General features: G+C 47.4%; 1 protein-coding gene across 2 annotated transcripts in view; it reads right to left on the bottom strand.

Moving 5' to 3' along the window:
* Positions 1-5,559: 5,559 nt before the first annotated feature.
* The window catches only part of SLC13A3 (solute carrier family 13 (sodium-dependent dicarboxylate transporter), member 3), a 16,413-nt gene continuing 220 nt past the window's right edge, over positions 5,560-21,752 (bottom strand). Inside the window, exons 2-13 of one of the 2 annotated variants that reach the window (XM_010137943.1) lie at positions 21,611-21,752; positions 21,087-21,250; positions 15,974-16,040; positions 15,071-15,256; positions 14,023-14,148; positions 11,682-11,777; positions 9,843-9,947; positions 8,735-8,832; positions 7,350-7,462; positions 6,830-6,991; positions 6,356-6,493; positions 5,560-5,754 (exon numbers count right to left, since the gene is read on the bottom strand). The exon at positions 21,611-21,752 is cut by the window's right edge and continues 26 nt beyond it. In XM_010137943.1, the coding sequence (XP_010136245.1) occupies positions 5,569-5,754; positions 6,356-6,493; positions 6,830-6,991; positions 7,350-7,462; positions 8,735-8,832; positions 9,843-9,947; positions 11,682-11,777; positions 14,023-14,148; positions 15,071-15,256; positions 15,974-16,040; positions 21,087-21,250; positions 21,611-21,752 (1,583 nt within the window). In that variant the 3' untranslated portion in view covers positions 5,560-5,568. The remainder of the gene's footprint in view (positions 5,755-6,355; positions 6,494-6,829; positions 6,992-7,349; positions 7,463-8,734; positions 8,833-9,842; positions 9,948-11,681; positions 11,778-14,022; positions 14,149-15,070; positions 15,257-15,973; positions 16,041-21,086; positions 21,251-21,610) is intronic. The other variant, XM_010137942.1, reaches the window with a different exon arrangement.

Raw genomic sequence — 21,752 nt, 5'->3', positions numbered from 1 at the left:
CCGCCTCTGCTGAGCCCACTCCTTACAGGGACCTGCTGTCCCACATCGAGCAGAGCCAAGCCCTCCTGCCGGGTGGGAACCGTTGGGCCCCCAGGATGTTCTCATGCTTCCCTGGGTGGGAGAGGGCAAAGGGCGGGAGGTCAGCCCTGTCCCGGCCACCCCTGGGGACGGAGCATGCAGGGCTCTGCTCTCCAGCGAGCAGTGGGAGAGCAGCACCTTCCCCAGGGACATGGCCAGACCCCACAGCAGCAGCAGGCACTGGAAGATGAGAAATCATGAGCACAAGTGGGCAGAGCAAATCTCTGCCTCCTTCCTCCGCCCGTCCTGCAGGTACCAGACAAGGTCCTTTCCAGCCTTGCTGCTCCACTCAGCAGCTCTGCTTTATTGGTGGGGTTTTTCTTTTTCCCACGTGGCTGGTAGAGGGAAGGGTTTCTCCTGGTGCCCTGGAGCACAAGCACCGAATGAGAAAGTCTGACTGGCTGCAGCCGTGAAGAGGCACCAGCCAGGCGGGCGTGAAAGAAAGTGCCGTTTGTTTGGAGCGTCCACAGCAATTGCTTGCACAAACCATGAATTAGGTCTTGAATTCACTTTGCAGACTATAAAGGAACACCCCAAAAGGCTCGTAGCTGTATTCTGCAAAACTCATTAGTTTCTCCTTAGTCACTAGTCTGAGATTAAGCTTCTGTACACTGTATTTCTGAGCTAACCGATTTCGTCAGCCCCCAGGACTCCATCCAGGATAAGTGGGCAGCTTTCTGGGCCACAAAAAAAAAAAAAGAAAAAATAGCAATAAGGAACAAAAAAATCCTCAAGCGTACAAGATAGCGATGAGTGTTTTCTGAGCCTGCTGCATCATCGGGCAAAGAGGAGCTGATGTCTGGGGGGGACCTGTGCTTGACCAGTAACTCTGGGCAGCACCAAGAAGTGTTGTATGCAAAGTCAAACTTAGATTTTGCTCTGGCTTAACTCAAAATTGATCTCTGCAAGCTGGACTATTCTAAATATAGGATAGCATCTATTTTATACTCTGAAACCGATAACCTCTAAATGAGCTAGAACCATCAGTGCTTAACTTTGCTGAGGACACAATGAACACGCTTGCTTTGCCACAGAAAAGAAAAGGCAATTAAAAGTTTGTCTGTTTATCCAGCTGCATGAAGAACCATGGGCTGGGGAGCAGGACATGGGCAGGACTGTGTGTCTCGGCAAAGCAACTGTGACATCTTGCGGTCACATTCTGCTAAAGTACCTCAGGGTCTGGCTTTGTTTCAGCTCAGAAACCGAAGCAGTCTGTGAGTGGGAGAGTTTTAAGGAAAACTGAGGAAGTGAAGGAGAAAGGGGAGGCTGGCGGGCTGGTGTTGGGGAGGCACACGCTTCGAGTCCCCAGTCTGTGAGTGGGAGAGTTTTAAGGAAAACTGAGGAAGTGAAGGAGAAAGGGGAGGCTGGTGAGCTGGTGTTGGGGATGCACACGCTGCGATCCCACGGGACCCACAGGGTGCCATTTCCCACCCTGTGTCACCGGGGATCTTGTGGTCCAGCTCCCAGGTGGTATAAAGGGGTTTTGCTTTCTTGACAAGCTCTGGTCCCTCTGAATTCCAGCATCCCTGGTTCAGACCTTTGAGCACTACAGTAGGAGACACAGAGACCCACAAGCCTGCAACTGCCTTGCTGTAACTACAAGACAACAACAACAGAGGGGTTTGCTGTGTGGCAGCCAGGAAGAACAGCCTGGCTTTGCTCTGATCAGGGATGGTGCCTGAGCTTGTACCCACCTGGACAGAGATTTTAAACCCGTTTCTGCTTTACAGGCTGCAGAGCTCAGAGGGCGGCTTTCAGGGCAGCCCAAACAGGAGTCTCTTGCCACGACACTGCAGGTTCGGCCTGTAGCGATGGCGTAACCCCACCATGGTGACAATGATAGGGAGGGGGTACAACGTAAAGGAGCAGCTGTACCACAAGTAGAGCATGGGGTACATGAACTACACAGGTTAAGAAAGTGACTGGGTAAAGAATATGAATGGAAGGCTAAAAACAGAATCATTTCAGGCTGATGGTATTCTTCTGTGGCAATATCATCAGCAACTGTTGATCACGTTATTCTGCCCATTCAAGAAATTGAGGGTGTGGGAAAAGTTAGCTCATTAGTGGTGATTCTTTGCTTGTTAAAATCACACACAAGTGAACAACTTATGGTGATACAGAGCCACAGAGTCACAGAGTCATGTCTCCTTAGGCTTCTGCTACAGAAATACAGGAAAGTCCCTTTCAGTGACTGATGAGGGATAATGTGATCATGGAACCAAGGCCATCTAACCCGCAATAACCGAATTTCCCCTATCATTGCCAGGCTTTCATTAGTTTCAGGAATATATCCCCTTCTCTCACGAACAACCAGCACCACTGTCGGGCGCAAATCGGCTGAGCACAGCCCCAGAATCACTCGCCGCCGTGAAGACCCGTACAGCAGCTCTTCTGTGCCAACAGCTTGTAAGGCGGCGGGAGCAATTCTGGGATAAAAGACACTACAAAATGCTTTCCTACTGTAAACAACCCAGAATGATTCTCCCGCGAGTGTCTCAGGAGAACATGTGGATGTTGGTGGGGGACTGGATGGGGAACATCAAAGGAGTAAAGCAGAGATATTCTGGATGTTGAATTTCAATGCGAGAGCGGCATTTCCTGTTAATTAAAATTCACAAGCAGGCTGCTAATGTGAACGGCTTTTGTGACGGTTGTTGGATTTTTACATTCCTAGAGAAGCCGAGCACAGGCGGGCACAGTTCCTTTACAATAACACAGCCGAAGTCATAGAAGGTTAGTACAGCCCTTGACATGCCCTTTCTGGGAATTTTCATATCTCTACTCACATCACAGACCCTTCAAGAATAATGGGGTTGACTTACCAGTCAAAGCCGCTTTTTGGCAGATTTTAGTACAGGCAGCACTAGGATAGCAACTATTCGCTCAGGCCAGTTCACCCTTGAACCCCAGGAATACTAAAGCTTAAAAGCTCTGTTCAAAACAAAAATAATTTGAAAACGAAGCATGCCAGACAAGTCCTGCTCTCACAGATGCCTGGCAGTGAAAAAGCAGAATTAGGTAATGCTGTTGTTCACACACCTTAAACCAGAGCCTCTGGGTAGCCCTGGGAAATGCAGAGTCCATGAATAGAGCTGGCAGAAGCCAGGTCTTTGACTGAAGTAGAGATTTAGGATCCAGGCGCTCCTCACACCTTTCCCTGGTCTGCCAAGACCCCATTGTGTGACCTTGGGTGAGTCCCTGGTGCCCCCTCTGCCTCAGTTTCCCACATCGCACAGAGATAACAAATCTTCCCCGGCTGCATTTGTGACATACCTTCTGCTGTCTGGACAGAGAGTTCCACAGACACACCAGGATGCTCGGAGAGATTTCCGGAGACTTCTGCACAAACTTGGTGGTCTCAGTTCTGCTTTCACACACAAGTAAAACTGTCTTGGATTCACGTAGAAGGCACCGAGCCAGCCCTGAGACCGTAAGTGACCCCTACACCTGCAACAGAGCTGGGATGGATGTTACCCTTCAGATCTCGAAATTAGACTATCCTGAGGCCCTGGCTGTCTGTCCTACGGGCTGCAGGGACAGAGGCAGCTCTATTCCAGGGCCCAACTCTGATCCCCCGCAGCTCTGTCCATGGCGGGGCAGAGGGACAGCAGGGCTCCGTCCTGCGGTGCTGAGCCACGCAGGGTACAGCCTGTTCCCCGGCCCCGGGACAGCCCTGTCCTGCTGTTCATGGGACAGCTGGCCAGGAAAGGGAACTGCAGGGAGCGATTTTCCCTTCCCGTCTCAGCTAAGGCCCATCTTAGCCAAGGCATGATGAGAAGCATCCATGCAGAATGACGGTGCCCAAGCCCAGAGCAGAGCTGGCGGGGAGCTGCCCCGGGGAAGCGAGGCAGTGAGACAGGCTACCTGCAGCAAAGCAGCCCCGCGACGCTGGCTCCCAGCTTCCCATCGCTCCACTGCCTAACAGCGCCCCGTTTTGCTCAGAGGAGGAGGGGGTCCTCACTGCCCTTCTGCTCCTCCTGCGGAACCCCTACCCAAGCCAGTGGGTGAAGCTAGAGGAGGAGAAGGCTCAGGCTTTGCTCCTTCCTCCTCAGTCTACAGAGCAAACAGGACAATGCGATGTGCTAACAAATGTGCTTTATTGTAAGTTTTCCACAATCATTAAGGATTTTGTTGGACTTAAGGATTTTGTTGAACTTAACTGATCGAAGTTCCACATTCAATTGGTTTTGGTGATCTCATTTCAATCCCCCCAAGTCCCCACCTCCCGTGCCATTACTCTGCAGGAGCAGCTGTGGCTTGGTGAGCACCACCCTGCCAGCTCTTCCACCTGGCGGCGAGGTTTACCGGGAGCACAGGAGCAGGGGGGATGCACTGGATCCCTACCCTGGGTCAGTGTGCCTCGTCCGCTCCACCAGTTCACATCATCAGAGACATCTGTCCCAGCGCAGGGATCCAGTCACTCACCTTTCCCAAACCAAGAGTCAGACCCGTTATCATTCAAACCATCTATTTCGATATCTGATCTTTAAAATTAAATATTTTAGATTCTTACAGAAAATAAAAAAACTAATCAGATAAAACGGTGATTAAAATCACAGTCAATTTGCAATGCTTTCATTGAAAGTACCCGAGCAACCTGATTAAAAAAGATGTTAAGAATCAAAGCCTATTTTTCAGAAACATCAATAATATTCCAATGCAACTTGTCCACTGACCTGTGACTCAGTGGGTCGCTCATGAGTGAGTCAATCGCACAAACCTAAGACTGGCCACGTTCACCAACACTGAAGCACCACCAAAGCTACGTCCAAAGTAATTTGGTCCCAACCCCCCACCTGTGTACTCAGCGCAAAGAACCAGACAGCAATTACTGCCTGAGGTTTTCAAAACACGGATCATGTTTGGAAACAAACTGTCGCCTTCCTGTTTCCAAAGCTTGGAATAACGCACCAAGGCCTACTGACACATCTCCTGAATCATCCCTTCATGCACAAACCTGAAGAAATAGTCTTGATCCTCCGTGAGAGAATCCCTCCTGCAATGGTAATGAGACCCCATCCTGCTAGACGCAGCCAGACACGCCACCGTCCCCCAGCCAGACTCTGATACACTCACTCACATTGGGTTGCACATAAATAATCCAGTTGCCTCCACCCTGTTGCCAGGGCTACTCCCCAAAACGAGGTAGGGTATCAGAAGGCAGAGCAGCAAAGCTCGCTAGCTTTCAGAGGGGGAGAGGCATCCACCCAAAGATGCCTGATGTTCACAGGGTTGTCCAGTCCACAACCACCTACGACAGACAGACTCCCGTGGAAGAGTCTGACTGGTACCTGTGGAAGGTGGGGAGAGAACTTCAGAGAAAATACCAAATGGATGTTGTGACACTGACCAGTATTTCTAATAATAAAATTAACCAGAGGGTCCCACACAGTGTGAGCAGCCACGTGGCTTTCCTCCTGTGCATACTCTGACAATTCCAGTGCCCAAGTCCTAAGTGAGTGAGTCCTTCCCCCAGGGTGGCTTTGTTCACATTTTATTTAGTGCACTTAAAGTGACATTTTCTACAGCTGGCAAGAGTGAGGTGGCATTTTCTGCATGGATGTTGGCCCATGCAGGGAAGGTCCCCAGCTGGAAGATGCTCTTGGCCCATGTGTTCATAGCCAAGCTAAGAAGCAGAACTCCCATAAGGTTCATGAGCAACCCAGTTCTTGCCTACAAAAGAAATACAAAGACAATTGTTGAGTTTAGACTGGACATCTACAGCATGCGAAGCATGAAACTATTTGAAGATAAACATTATAAAACTGGAAGGCTTAATTGCCATTAATATTAGCAGTATCTTAAGTGGGCTTTCTCAAGCCACAAAGGCCATTCTGCAGATGCTCACCAAGCTTTGATCCATCGAAAACATTAACATCTGTTTAGCCTCAGGAATGTGAGCAGGAACTGGGACTGAGCCTCATTTTACTCACAGGCTTTATTTCACTGAGCTGAAGAACCTTTCCTGCATCTAGAATCCTACGAAAGTTGAGCTGCTGACACTAGCAGGAACAGGGTCTGGGAGATGCTAAGCACATTCAAGACCATCGTTGTTACTGTCTGGAGCCATAGTGGCTCCAAACTTCACGGGGACAGTCTTCATTCAGGCTCCTTCCATCTCTCTGCCCTTTCAAACGTTGCTAAGAACAGTATCTGACTTCTCTCTTTTCACTTTAGTACATATTGAACTAGTAACAATCTGGAAAATTCCTTTTTTAGACACTGCACTCAAGCTGAATGTTTTCAGCATTTTCTGCACCTAAAAAACACTTACCATATCCTTGACCATCAAGTGTCCAGAAGAAAATGCAATTGAGTTAGGAGGTGTTGAGACTGGCAGCATGAACGCGTAGGAGCATCCTATCGTTCCTGGTATCATTAAATAGAGGGGATTTACTTTCAGACGAATGGCCTTGAAAAACAGAAAGGAACAGATACTGTACCTTGGGGACTGGGAATCACAGGCAGATCCATCAACGAATGCAAAGAGCTAGTGCATCATGCACAGCTCCATCCCACATCTCGACAACAAAGTTGGAAGGATTATTATCTTTCAGTGTCCATGTCATGCTACATGGACACTGTTAGGCTTTGTTATTCCCAAGGATTACAAAGTGCCTGAAGACGAGGAGCAGGAGAACCATACGGTATCTGTCACAGCACAGACACCACACAAACCAGCCCGTCCAAGGGGCAGAACAGGGAGGGGAGCAGAGGAACAGCTGGTCTTGCCATGGGACTACCTTACCAGCTCTGCCAAGACAGGCAGAAAGATGATAATAGTGGCTGTATTGCTGGCAAACTCTGTGAACAAGGCGATAACAATCGTGACGAGGATGACAGCCACAGGTGGGGGTACACCCTCCAAGGGATGCAGACGGCCTCCTATCCAGACAGACAAACCAGACTCCTGCAGAAGGGGAGAGCAAACGAGCTGGAGAGTGGAGCTCCTGTGTCCCGGCAGGTGAACTGATCCTCTCCTAGAACTGCAAACCACACGCAGCCTTCACTGACCTACACCAGCACCGATGTGCAGTGTCCTCAGGGTATTTAGGAGCAAGCAATTTGAAAGGAGGTGCAAGATCCCTCAACCTCCTCAGTTACCTGCTGCGCATTGTTGTCACTTGGAGTTGAGAAACACGTCCTTCAAGTGTTGTGACCCCGCAGATGCAAATCTCCCAGAGCAGAATAACCCCAAGTGACACCCTGATAAAACGCAGCTCTGCAGGGCAGGATGACTGCAACACGGCATCAGCGGCGGGCCTCACCTCGCAGCCCTTTGCCATGGCAAAGCCTCCTCCAAGCAGCAAGATGATGTTCCAGGGCACCGTCTCTTGGGCCTTCCTCCAGGTCAGCAAGGGCTGTGTCTCGGTGTTCGGCGCTACGTGAAGAGAAAACCGCTGTGTCAAACACCCCCCCAAAGAGGATCACATCAGTTGTCATCTGATAGAATGGTATCACGTGCCTGACATCAGCAGGGAATTTCACTAAGCATGAGTTGCTGATGGTTAAAATACATGTACGGGGTCTCTTAAGCCAGACAATTAAAAGATCGTTTAATCTTAGACCAGATCTTAAAAGAAAAAAAAAAGAAAAGAAAATGCAGTATTTCAGGTTTTCTTTGAGGCATTCTTGAGGGAAGGTTTAATGTTTCATTTTCTCTCTGTAACAGACATAAACATTGTCCTCAACAAATGGGAGTCTGTGGAAGCAGGATATTTTCTACCATTTGACTTATGAAGATGCTACTCATCTTCCACTCGCTGTTCAACAGCTGGCAAGTTTTATAGCAAGGAGCTCATCTCCCCTCAAGGCCATCTCTTAATACACGATGAAGCCAGCTCTGTCATATGGAAGGACGCACTAATGGGATTGTAATTTTCTGTTGAACAAGGGCACACGTATTTTATCCAGAGGAGGCCTGATTAAACATCCTCCTGTGTATAGACAACAAAACAAACGTGCATGACTCAGAGCAGCCGGTATTTCGTTGCCTTAGACCCCAGGCAGTGCTGAACCATCCATGAAGGATCATCGGCTGCATCTCTACATTAAGACCACCTCTTCTTCCAAGTGGCTTATGAATTAAAATTTGTATCTCATTGCTACTCAAGGGAACAGACTGAAGACCTCAAAAGACTCTTGGTACCCAAACCTGCCGGAGAGTTTGGACTTTAGGAGTTTAAATTCTGAATCATTCCAGGAACTGAGGAAGGACTCCTATTTCTGAGTATGGACAACTGAGCCAGCTCTGCCCTCTCAGAGGTTCATGCTCGCCCCTGAGGGACAGGTGCTGTTTGGGAGTCAGCAACCAAACCTGTTTCACAATCAGGTCTGCTATGGTAGGTCAACACCGATTTCAGTTCGCTCCAACCCGTCATGGCACCATCTCTGCCAGCTACACAATGAGCAAATGAGTCATTCCTGCAATCGGCAGAAGGACAGCGACTGCTAAACTTCTTCTGGCACTTCAGAAAAAAGCTTCTGTAGGATCAAATTGACCTTCAAGCCCTGCTGCTCCAGACAGCCCGCACAGCTGCTGCGGGCTGGTGCAGGTCCAAGGGGTGGCATTAGTCTTGGCTCTTGCTCCATTTCTGCCCTGCCAGAGCTCAGGCAAGGGCATAGTCCCTGCCTCAAGGGATCTCCTACTTACCTTTCAAGTCAAACCACCACCTGAAGGAAGGTTTTTGCGAAGGGAAGAAGAACAGTATAATCACAATGGTGATTCCTGTAACTGCATCCGAGATAAACCTGTCCAAAAGCAGCAGAAATACTTGTAAGAAGCACAAGCCTGTTGAATTACAAAGTTTATGAGAACAGGGATTTACCAAAGAAGATTACAGGTTTCCATGAGGTTTGAACAATGCTCGCTGTTCACAGTTGTTTTCTTTTTAATTCCCTGTTGAGCCACATTTCTACAACAGGCTGTGAACCCCCTAGAAAAGCTGCTCTACAAATGTAAAAACCAAAATCTAACCTCCCCCACCCCAGTGCTTTGGCTGTTCTGATGGTGGAGTCACAGTCAGCCCGCGAGGGGTTGCAAGGACAGGTGTCCTCAGCTCACTGCAGGGAAGAAGCGAGGCAGAGCCCAGACCAGGTTATCTAGGTGAGCTCTTTGCAAAATGCTCAGACTCCAGGGTGAAAACCAGAATCCATCCAGTAAAGAGCTTAAGCGGGTGTTTGATTGTAAGGAGCTATTAACTGGTGAGGAAACAGTCCATAACCACTTTGTTGTATTAAGGAATCATTTATTAAGCCAGGGCTTTATTTTAAAACAAACTATGAAGGCCTCTTCTGTCAAGAAGTAACAACACCCTCCCTGAGCTCTAGCACTCCTCAACTGCAATATGCATTCATCTTCCTGAGGTATGGACGCCACAGGGGAGACAAACTTGCCAAACAGAGAGGATAGGACTCGGGGTCAGCTCCTGCCGTCTCTGCTCAGCCTCCAGACCTCTAGTGAAGTCAGCAGATTACATAAAGAATTCAGTGTTTCCCTGTCAATGTACCTATAAACAGCGTTCCCAACAGTGAAACCCTAGGGACAGCCTCAGATAGACAAATGCCAACTTCCCACCAGGCTTCACGTATCTCCTCCAGGAGACAGAAACAATAAAGCTGGCTCTGCTACTCGAACCTCAGTTAAATTATTCCAGGAAACCTGAGAATAGTGTTAAGCAATACAATCAGAAACCCAGGAATCTCAGCGACTTGGAAACGCTACTGAAAAATGTGACAGCGGAATGAAAATAAAATCTTACCCCGGTGCAAACAAGCTTGCCCAACCTGGAATGAATTTGGGATCCCTGGAGAAGAGCATGATGGCAAACAAGCAGAAGAAGAAGAAAATTGCCTGTTCTGCAAACCTAAAGTGAAAAGAAATGCAGTTAAAATGCTGATGTGCTAAAGAGGGGGATCCAGGCTAGGACAAGTATTTAGCTCTGGCTGCAGCAGCTTGGGTGAGAAGTTAGGCTGGTGTTCAAAAAATAACTGCAGTGAAACATCGGAATAGACTGCAAATATTGACATTTGCCAGCAGCTATCTCTTACTGAAAGGCATTAAAGAGAGGCAAGATGGACATCAGGAATGGCCAGATGTCACAACAGGTATATGCAACGAGGAAGAGAGGAAGGGCCATGGTCATCCCTCTTACTGCTGCTCTGGGATGTCCCTAAGGCACTGTCAGCTAGGGATGACTTCGCTCCAGCTCAAGCAACGCAGAAGATTCAAATCATGTATGAGACAGCAGTAACAAACTTCTTCAAGGTCAAAACTGAACAGTATCCCTTAGCCACACGACAGACAGCAGGGTAAATGGCAATATCATTCACTAAGCGTCTAGTGGCGTCAAGATTTGTCCAAGACAATGCCTCAAAACACTGTTTAAAACCTCTCCGAGCACAAGGAAGGGTGTTTAAACCATTGGGAAGAGGCCACTCACACTGATTTAAGTTATGGGGTTGGTAATTAAATTGGTAGAGCACAGCTTAATGGACTTCCTCACTCCTAGACCTCAAAGTGGGACTTTGATTCTTTCAGAGACATTTTGCAGGCTGCTCGATAATGTACCGAATGGAACAAATAAACCAATTTCTTTCATTTACAGCACAGGCACAGACAACTGTCTTTGAAGAACCACTCCACTTTCAACACAACAGCAATAATTACAATGTCGATAGCACGACACAAACATTGCTGAATCTTCACAGCATCGCCCTGAGTACAAAAATATTATTTTACAGATAGAGAAACACAGATCATTTAAGGTTGAGACCTACAGTTTCAAACACCTTCACTTGCCCTGGTTGCCCAGAATATCAGTGGCTGGATGGACATGCCTAGGGTTTGATTCTTGGAGGCACTCAGCCTTCCCTGCTTCCCCCTTTTTTGACATTTCTCGTAAGTCTAAAGCTCATGTTTCTTTTTGCTGGTTCCTTTCTCCAAAATATGATCCCCATCACTGCAATCTCCACCAAGCCTTTTTCAGAAGATAAGACCTTTGAGAAACTACAGTAAGAAGTTGAAAGTCTCTTGTCCTTTCTTCATATGATTAATACAGCTTACGGAGTTATACAGAGAAAATAATATATTCTATGCCATGGATCTGACTTCTTTCCATATAGTTTCTTTGAGCAGTTATTAAGATTTCTTAGAGCATATCCACAATCTTTATGATTCATATCTAGCATATGATTCATCAGCCTTCTCAGCAAATGCTTCCTGCTTTGCAGAACAGGTACGTGTAAGCCTTCAAAACTCAGCCCCTGTTGGTAGGTACATAATGAACACAGGATTGTTTTTGTCCCCGGAGCAGAAAAATTACCAACAGTAATTAAACAACCCAGCATGAATTCACTCTATAATATGAAATTTGTTCTTGAGAAGACTTGAGTACAAGCTGTAATTATTCCTGTTAGGGAAGGTGGAGAGGCTGGAGCATGCAAAAAGCAAACTTCAGCGGGTAACAAACACTCCGAGTGGAAATATATATTTCATTTCCTTCTAGAAACCTTGTCTTCCCCAGTCCTCCACTCTTAAGACAGGACATTTCCAAATCCATTGATTTCTTTTTCATTTCCGTCCTGACTCCTTGACTCACTTTGTTGGACCCAGTTTCTGATAGTCCTCCTTTATCACTTCTCTGGCTCGGGCTTCTGCGTCCACTCTTATAGTTGACTTGTTTGATCTCCAGCTCCTGCCAAGAAACACAGTTTTATCTTTACCTGCCTCTAGCATAACTCACACACAGTAAATGCTGCATTTTATTCTGCAGCACACGCATGACTCTGTCCTTCTCCAGTGCCTGCTCTGCACGTTTCAGAGAGCTGCACATCTCTGGCTGCTGTTCGCGTTATCTTCAGATTATGAACACTACTGATGAAGGTCTCTGGTGCAGATAAAGGCAATAAGACCCTATTTTCTATATCCTTTCTCTCTTCATTCATAAAAGGAGAGCCTGCAGAGGTTAGGAAGTTTCCGTTCATTTATATTCTGAACTGTTTCTGCCAGCATGGGCTGTGATTGCCAAAAGAAAGTCCCAGCAGTGCAGGTTTTCCTCAACTCTAGCAGGTACCTACTTGGGCAGAATGATTAGGAAGAGGGGGACACGGAAAACGAATCTGACCCTTCAGTTCTCAAGTCACTTGCCGTTTCCTGGCTGATCCCAGGATGCTGCTGAGGATCAACAACAACATGAGGAATTTCTAACTGGCCGGGAATGTTAATGTGCTCCTGGCTAAGCCTCTTAGCCCAGCCACACCGACCGCACACCCTGCTTGATCCTTTGCAGTATGTGCATACAAATGATATATTCATACCACTCTTCATCTCCCATCACAATCCATGACACTGAACCTGGTTTCTAACCCTGCCTGTGGCTTTGATTAAACCTACAAACTCAACTTTCTGCCTCAGGTGCATCCACCTGTCTCTGTGGCAGTCGATCATTGAGAAGTTCCTGAAACTCAAATAGCTGTAATCGGCCCTTCAATTTTTCCTAATTATTTTTTTGGGGGTGGTTATTAACAGCGGCTTCAGCTCAGCTATATCTAAGTGTTCAAATGTCTTTTGGATTCAAGCAAAGCCGACCACCTATTGGAGCGATGTCCAACTGCCCGTACTGTGCTGCAGACACCAAGGACTTGCCCAAGTGGTAAGTCCAGCCACTACCCCTGAGCCACAACAGCCAAAGCAGCCCAACAAACGCCTGCAGATGCTTGTTCTTGTGCGGCTTTGCAATGTCTCTTCCGAGGCACCTCCTCCCTGGGGAATACTGGTATCTGCACTGGCCCAGCTATCCCAGTAAAGCCTGGCCTTGTGCTGACAGAGACGAGCCAAACAAAACAAAGAGCATCACGTTCACCAAGCACAAGAGCAATTTTGCATTTCACCAGGGGCTTTGGCCAGCACAGCTACCTCTTCCCTCTCCTGATTGTCCAGGGACGTGCTGGCAGGACGCTGCACTGTGCCCCAAACCTCACCACAGGATACAGGAATTCAGGCTCCACATTGCACAAGTCCTGGGCACGCGATGCAGAGCGGCTGCAAGCCGGCAGAGCATCCCGCAGCAGCACACAGAGCCTCCCGTGAAGCCCTGTGAGCAATTTAAGGACCGGCATTTTCTGAATTGAAACTTTCCCATTGATTTTTTCCTGTCTCTGAGACAATGTAAATATTTGGACACCTGTTCTCTTTTTCTTTCCCCCCTCTTCTATTTGCATTTTAAAGTCAAAATAACAATTAAAGACTTTTCTAAATATTAGAAATTCTGTATGGTCTTTGCAGGAAGCAGGAGCGTGGGTTTGTTACTATCACATACGAGAGGGTACAGAGGGAGAAAGGGCTCCCAACGAACCAGCGTGGCAATGCTGCAACCACTTTAACTAGGGGTTGCATGTATCCAGCAAAGACCTACTGGAAAAACATGTTATTCTCAGTTACAGATTAACACATTGTTGTAAAATTAAGCCCTGTTGTGAAGTAATCCATTCTAAACTCAAGTTTCTGCCCCAGGAACAAATCCTGGCTCTTTTGTGTTCTAGCAGGTTTTTACAACTGATTCCAAGGGAACCAAGATTTCATGCAGGTCTTCAATCCTGCTTTCTCTTCTGCAATGAAAATCTGACACTGACCTCCATAGTAAAACCTTCTTTAAAAATTGTATGTTTAACTGAATGAATATATAACACATTCTCTGTACACGTCTGTATTTTAAGTTAGTTAAAGAATATGTAACTATGAGATATCTTTAAAACCTTCCTGTTGCACATCAGCTTCTTAAAAATTGATGCCTTGTTATAAGCATAAGCACCCTGAAGTTAGTTAAAGAAAGCCCTCACTGTCCAGGAGATGATCCTGGGTGATATCAGTAGATTTAGTGTGAGAATCGTGATGAACAGGTATAACCAGATCATGTATATGTGCAGTGAATATAAACCTACCTCAGGTTAATTCCTCCATACAGAATGGAGATCCACAGCCATCCCAGGAGAAGAAAAATCAGCATTAAAGGAAATGCAAACATAAACCAAGAACCAAAGTTCACCACATCACATTCTGGAAAATAACTAAGCAAAGGGGGAAAATCAAGTTAATGCAAGAAGGTGGAACAACCCTTCAGTTTAAGGGTAAACAAACATCTGAAAGCAGCAGCAAAGTATCTCACAAACTTGCCAGTGTGCATTTGAAAACTACTCATCTGTGTGCATTAGCAGTTATCTGGGCACTAGATTTGGGGAGCGGTGTGTTGGGACAAGCCCCCAGACCATCCTGCCCCCCACAGCTCACCCAGCCCAGCTGTGCAAGCCTCCGCGGGAAGACCTGGAAAACCCCTCTGCAGAAGGCTGATGCTCTCATACAGCTGCACTCCTGAAGAGCCAGGATCAAACGCTGCTACAATAACTGCCGGAGAGTCTGAACCTGAACCTCACAGAGGATGTGCCCAGGAAATTGTGAACATACTACTTTTAGGGGCCAGCAAAAAAAAAACAAAACCACACAACAAAAACCTGTGGGCACTTAGGATGGCACAAATCTCTTCCTCTGCACACAGGAGGCATCTTTGATGACAAAGAAAACAGGCCAGAAGTATTGGGTGTCTTATTTTCCTTTCTACCATACAGTGGTAGAAGAGGTAATTGCCCACAGAAGACTACACGGCCTGTTTCATCAAAACAATTACCAGATTAATTGTAAGCGTGTAGTCGAGTCCCATTAAACTCAATGCGATTAAGAGCATCAGTAAGGTGAAGCACTTCTGCACCAGTTTGGCTGACAGCCTAGCTGGGTACTCTGGAAACCTGCTAATTATAGCTAAGACTGATGGAACCAGTCTCTGCTCTCATCTGCTCACAAAGTTTCCCCAGATGTTCTGGAAAAGCTTAAATTTTCCAAACTAGTTCTTGGCAGAGAAGGGAATTTCCTACAGGGATGGAGAACGCATGACTGTTTTCCAGGATTTACAGGGCTCTCCAGGATGGCCTCCCGTACCTCTTCAGCTGTCCCAGGAGGATGAGGTTTGGTGCTGTTCCCGTCAGTGTTGCCGTACCTCCAATACTGGCCGCATATGGGATTGAGATGAGGAAACCTTTCCATATATTTGTTTTGTATTCCTCCTCCTTCTTTAAATCTGAGACAGTATCACTGGCAACCTCCTTCTCCTCCGTCAGATCTTTGCTTTAAAATAGTCCAAAAGAGAATCCGGTGAAAGCCCTGGTTTCAATACAGCACAACCACTTCAGAGCCTTGACAGAAGGAAAATTCCCAGTTTTTAGAAATCCAAGCTAACACTGTCCTCAGAGACACCTTACAGCTCAGGGCAGCAGAGGGGTCTGCTCGGTGAACTGCCACATGGGACCAGCAGCCTTACAGAGGCAGAGCACCCTCAGCACCCACCTGTAGGAGCTAAGGGTGCACACGCCTTGCCCAACCCCTCAGCAACTGGTAACACCTAGCATAAAGTCCAGAGGACCGCTAAAAGGAAAAAAACCATTTGATAGCACCAAGAGGAAAGAAACATCTGTTCCTGAAAAGAGCTTCCTTCCCATCGTTGTTATCAAAGCAGGAGCACCACCAGCGCGTAAATCCTGGTGGGTTTTGCATCACCGGCTTCACACGTTCGATATTCCTCAGAAAACCGAGGCACAGTGCCCCAGCAGGAGACAGCTCTGGCTACCGCTGCAGAGCGGCTGGAAAATCTCTGCAATGATCTGGATACACAAAGGGACTCTGGACACACAGAGGAGGGCTTCTATCACCAGGCTGCTAGCGATGGGGACATTTGGTGGAATCAAAACATTTCAATGGTTGAATTTCAAAGTCCTAAAACTTCATCTGGCTCAGGGGGTGACTCTCTCCATCAACTCTCCAATACAAACTTTATAGTTAACTTACTCCTCAGTACTTGCCAGAAACTGCATCTCAGTTGGTACAGTGTAAAGTTTATTCTGCTGTAAAGATGCTGAAAAAGAAAGATGAGGACTTTAAAACAGTTCAAAGCATCTAGAAAATTCTCCTTGAACCAAACAGGCGAATGGGGGAAACAACTGCCATTGACAGAGGGGCTGTGCAAGCGAAGGGTGAGCTCACGCCACGGGAAGAGGGTTGGGAGTGCCCCATGGGGATAAACGAGCCCATCTTCTCCTGCCACTGCTCGGGTCCCACCGCAGCACCCAGCTTCTCCAACACCCAGAGGCATTTGGTCCTTCTACTACCACCACTGGTCCGGCTCTGGGATCTTCTAACATCACCAGGAGTTCCAGAGTGTCCCTAATCAAGTCACGGGCTTGGGGTGGGTTTTTTGGGACAAGGGTTAACTATAGCTCATTCTTCGGGAGAAAAACCATTGTGCCTGATGTACCTATAAGGCACATTCCCCAAGGTACAGCAGGAGGACTACCTGCCACGGCGCTCCATTCCCAAGGGATGAGACTTTTACACCCTTCAGACATCCAGTGCAAAGTCACCCTAATTCCCTTTTAAAAGACAAGACTAAGACACATTTGGGGATTAGGCTTTGTACCAGGTCCACTGAAATCCACCCCGACAGCAAACGCCATTCCCAAGCCCATCATCTCCTCCACAAATGACAGACCCTGCAGGCTGAATGACCAGTCCCCAACACAAGTTTAGGGCCACCTCAGGCCCTAAACACGCAGTTTGTTGCACACCCAGTTCCCAGGGACCTTCCTGCACGTTTCACACAGTCTCTGCCTTACTGTCCTCCTCACCACCACCAGGGAACGCAAGCTGGACTCTGGAGCGCTTGAGTACAGGGGTATATTTTGACCAAAAAGAGCAATGTTACCTTTGGCAGTAAACTGGGAGGTGCACACCACTCTACCACACACCCACACGTGGGAGAATCCAGAAATCAAGACAGAAATGCAATACAATTACTCTTTCTTAGCAGATCTCACGCGAAGGCTTGTGGCATTTGTAGTCCTAGCTCCCAGCTCCTGAGGCTGGGAGCAGAGATGTGCCATTAAACCCCATTTTCCATATTCCTTATCGGGACTGGAGCACTTGTGAGTTTTATCCACTTCGCCCAGGTGGCCCTGCCCCATCACCACTGCCTCTGCTGCCTTTCCTCGGGCACATTTTTGGGTGCAGAGGCCTCTGTCCCTGCACCTTCCCATGCTCTGCAGACCACTGTGTGCAGACCCCATTTCCTGACGCTGCCAGCCCAGCAGCCCCCAAATTTCCTTGCACCCCCCTCAGTCCGAGCCATGATCCTCTTCTACCCGTACATGCACCGGGGACCAAAAGCAGTGCATGGAGAGGGGCCAGTGGTCAAAGTCTCTCGACTCGCTCACGTGTGTGCTGAAGACACTGAGCTCGTTCCAGCTCAGTGAACCAAGGAGTTTTGCAAAGTCATGTTTTACACATCGCTAATTTACTGAATTGGAGTTAATTGGCTTGATGCACACATGCTGAGCGTTCATCCCAACGATGCCGCAATGGGGGATGTAATTAGAAGGACAAACACTAACCCATGGTTGACTGTTGATCCCCCAGTGCGTTTATCCCAAGGCCTCTTACCGCTGCCATCCCATTTAAAGCCAGGGTGGGCTCTGCGAAGGCAGCTCGCTCTACCTCTTGACTTCTCAGTTTTATGCCCTGCTAAGCCCCTCCCATCTCACCAGGACCATCTGTAAGTTACCCCTCAAGGAAGGTTTGCAAAGGGAAACCACGCAAAGGAAAGCCAGAGTTGCTGCAGAGCAAACTTTAAGTTGTAAAAAAAGAGTTAAATATTGTTACAGGTCCATAAGTCAGAAGAGGCCAAAGACCCCTGAGGTAGGACCTGGCTGTACACGCCTCTCACGGAGCAGTATGAGAAGGATTCAGTGGCCATTTCACCCAAATACTTCATATACCTTAGAGGCAGAAAGGCCTGTCCTAGACAAGTTTGGCTTAAATGACATTTTTGTTGTTTGTAAGAAGCTGAAAAAGCCTGAGGAGGAATATTTCCACCCACCAAGAGGTGTATGCAGCAGCACTGGGGCCATACCCGCCAGCAGGGGCTGGGGTTACGTGGCCAAACCAGGTGGCAGTCTCCAAAAATGCACATTTCCCACCTGCCCCTTTAGATATCATTTCCCATGACTCAGCAAACATCTCAGCTGGCCACAGTTTAACTTGAATTTGCAGACTATATTCTCTATGCAGGAGAAAAAGGTTTGATACATTTTTTTTCTCATGATTTTTACCTGGAGATACTGAAGCTGCCCAGAGAAATGAAGTATTGCCAATGATGTGTGAGTGGGCAGAGGGCAGGAGAGATGGTCAGGCTCACTAGCACAGCCAGTTTCCAGTTTGTCACACACCTACCGCTGCAGATGTCAGAATTGAAGGGAATCTATAACCCACCTCCAAAAGGAAAAGTCCTGAAGTCGAAAAAAGCCTCTTGGTGTCCAGTTTACAACCCTGCTTTGAACAAGCAGAACCCGCTGAAGCTCATCGAGCTGTGTTCTTGCATCGGTAGCCAACAGAGTTAAAGTGAACAAAACACTACACCAAATTTTAGCTATCAACACCACAAGCATGCAAATATTTACTGACCTATAACATGCCCCCCACATGGTTAAGCAGGGGCAGAAGATCGCAACCTTCGGGTTCTCTCATCAGCAAAAAAGTGTGACCAGCTGATCCAAGACATTGCTTTAATTCTGGCACGGCGTGTGTCAGCAAAGCCCTTCACCAGGCTGGGGTCATTCGCTTGTGGAGATTTCTTCAGAAATCCAAATGCTTTTACATGCTACATATTTAATAGATTTTAATTTTTTAGCAACTCGAGTAGTGTTTAGCCTTCTGGACACTACTACAGAGCTATTAAAGCATATCCAAGCAGACCTGCAAACTGACCTTATCATATGCCATTGTAAAAGTTTGTTTCCACATAGTCCCCGTTGCTAATAAATCTGCCTCTCTTTTTTGAGACAGATTAAACCTCAATTAGATTATTAAAACAAAGTCAACTATGATTTTTTTTCCTGAAAAACTAACCGCAACAGCCCCACTGGAGATGTGCAAGCGGCCCTGACTGCAGACGACACCCGACAGAGAAGCAGCCCCTGCAGAGAGCTCACCTTCGTGTCTCCGCTCCTAGGTGGCTATCGGATTTGTCACTTTTGATTGACTCCAGGTTTAGGGCTTCCTTCAAGGGACTCTGCTTTTCTCATCCATTCAGAAAGATTACAGCAAAGGATGAGTCTACCTTGGGACACTGACATTCAAACAAAAAGTCTACAAGAAAACCTGCATTTCTATATTGTACATTTTACAGGTGAGGACTCCTTCACTTGTTTACTCTTGTAAGTCTCTACCTCAAAAGAAAAATACATCACCACGCCATCACATGATATTCAAAAAGCATCACTTTATTTATTCTTCTACTCACATGCCTCTCCCTTTGCCTTTTCTGGCTTCTCACCACTGTAAGCGTTGTGAGCCAAGGATGTTAAATTTTGTGCTTGCCAAGAAGGGTCTTGATTTTTCGTGTTCCCAATCTCTGCTGTATTTACAGTCACAATTACACAGCCAAATCATTTCAGAGGATGGGGTCAAGAAGGTTAAAAGCAGACTGTCAAAACGCAATGCTTCTAAGAATAAGAAATTATAGCAAGAAGGTCAGTGGGGTTGATTTTAATAGATGTGAATGGTCAAAAAGTCATAAAGCAACTGTGATCACGCAACCTGGAGTGCAAATATCTCATGATTGCAAGACATTAATGATGAATGATTAGTTATATCTTTATTAGAGTATGCATGTTTGAGTCTTCTTTTGGGGACTCATTTTTCTGCTTACGGACTCAGTGGGAACCAAAAAGCCATTACTTTTAAATCACAGGGGCAGAAGAATTGCTAATTAGTGCAGGAAAGAGAAGCCATGACTACTGTCAGTAATAGCCGCAAGAGGACTTCGACTTCATTTCTGCTTTGCTGTTTCTCTTCACTATCTGCCAGAAGCCCAAACTCCTGGTGAATGACTTGTGGAAGGAGGGCTGGAGGAAGACCTTATCTGACTGCATACCCCTGAGCCAGGTCTGTTCAGGAGCAACACCAACCAGTAGCACCAAGCTGGGAAACCAGAAGCACTTCATAAGAAGGTGTTTAATCTCCCAGCCTTCCTTTTTGTCCACCCTTCCTCATCCAGCTGAGGCTCCAGTTTCATGGGAGAAGAAACAGCAAAACACAGAAGAACTCACCTGTCCAGGAGCACAGTGCAGCCCTCTGTGCTGCCACGGAGGGGCCGTTGTCCTGACCCTGCTGTCACTGCCTGGCCAGTCCCTTGCCTGTCCCTGCAGCAACGCACCATTACTTAGCACTCTACAGCCCCTGTTCAGGAGCAACACCAACCAGTAGCACCAAGCTGGGAAACCAGAAGCACTTCATAAGAAGGTGTTTAATCTCCCAGCCTTCCTTTTTGTCCACCCTTCCTCATCCAGCTGAGGCTCCAGTTTCATGGGAGAAGAAACAGCAAAACACAGAAGAACTCACCTGTCCAGGAGCACAGTGCAGCCCTCTGTGCTGCCACGGAGGGGCCGTTGTCCTGACCCTGCTGTCACTGCCTGGCCAGTCCCTTGCCTGTCCCTGCAGCAACGCACCATTACTTAGCACTCTACAGCCCTCCTTGGCTCTGGCCATGCCCGCAGCAAGGCACCCCTACAAATCCCACCACCACCGTGCCCGCAGAGCTGGACCTCACTTGTCCCAGCAGCAGGTCTGTGGAGCAGGTTAGCTGGGCATCACCACTGCTTGTTTCATCCAGGCAACTCACAAGCATTGCCTCGTGCGTGACATGATGAAGGGGTGGGACAAAGGGAGTTTTACGCCAATACTCTTCCTCTGCGGTAATAAAGTGTGTATTAAAATGGGACCAGCACTGAGATCAAGCTGCAGCTAAGAGACCTGGTACTTGTGTCAGTCAAGTCGATAAAATGGGGCATATTTGATGGCAGCAGGGCAGATCTCAGCTGGCTTATACTACTGTCCTTGTCTCAATTACCTTGATTTTCTTCATTTTCCCTGTTCTTATCCTTAGATGTGTCTTTCTCCCCAAAGAGGCTTTTTAAAATTGCATTTGCAATTGGAAGCATCATAGCAGTGGAGGCAGTATTACTTAACCACATGGACAGGAAAGACGTTGTCAACATCATCCCTAAAATTAATCTGGAAGAGAGAAAAAAGGAAAAGCTGAATTTCTTCAATTTGTCAAGTTCTCTGATATACTATAGCTAGAGGAAGGAAAGCTCCTGTGCAGGGATAACAAAACTAAGAGGGAAAAGGACTCCTGTGACTATTCTGTTATTGAACGGAGCACAATTATGAGACTGAACCAAACGATTCTCCTAATGCTCCACGGGCCTCTGTGCAAAGGCAGAAGCTAAACAAACTCAGTAAGCTGGAAAAAGGGGGTGTGGACAGCCCCGGTATCGGAGACGTTCATGCCATGGCCAACCACAGCAGAGCCGCTTCCCGAGCGCCTGCAGCTCACGTCCCCCATGGAGATCCCCCTGCTCCCATAGTCACCTGGCTGGCTGGACTCCCACCAACATGAGGACCCGGAGCGCGATCCTGCGGTGTAAATTCCACTCCTCAATGGCTGAGGCCATGATTAAACCACTGAGGAAGAGGAAATTGGTGTCTAAAAAATATTGTTGGCAAACTCTGT

This window comes from Buceros rhinoceros, unplaced genomic scaffold, assembly GCF_000710305.1.
Source record: "Buceros rhinoceros silvestris isolate BGI_N320 unplaced genomic scaffold, ASM71030v1 scaffold6586, whole genome shotgun sequence".
NCBI classification, from domain to species: domain Eukaryota; kingdom Metazoa; phylum Chordata; class Aves; order Bucerotiformes; family Bucerotidae; genus Buceros; species Buceros rhinoceros.
This window is presented reverse-complemented; position numbering and strand designations above follow the sequence as displayed.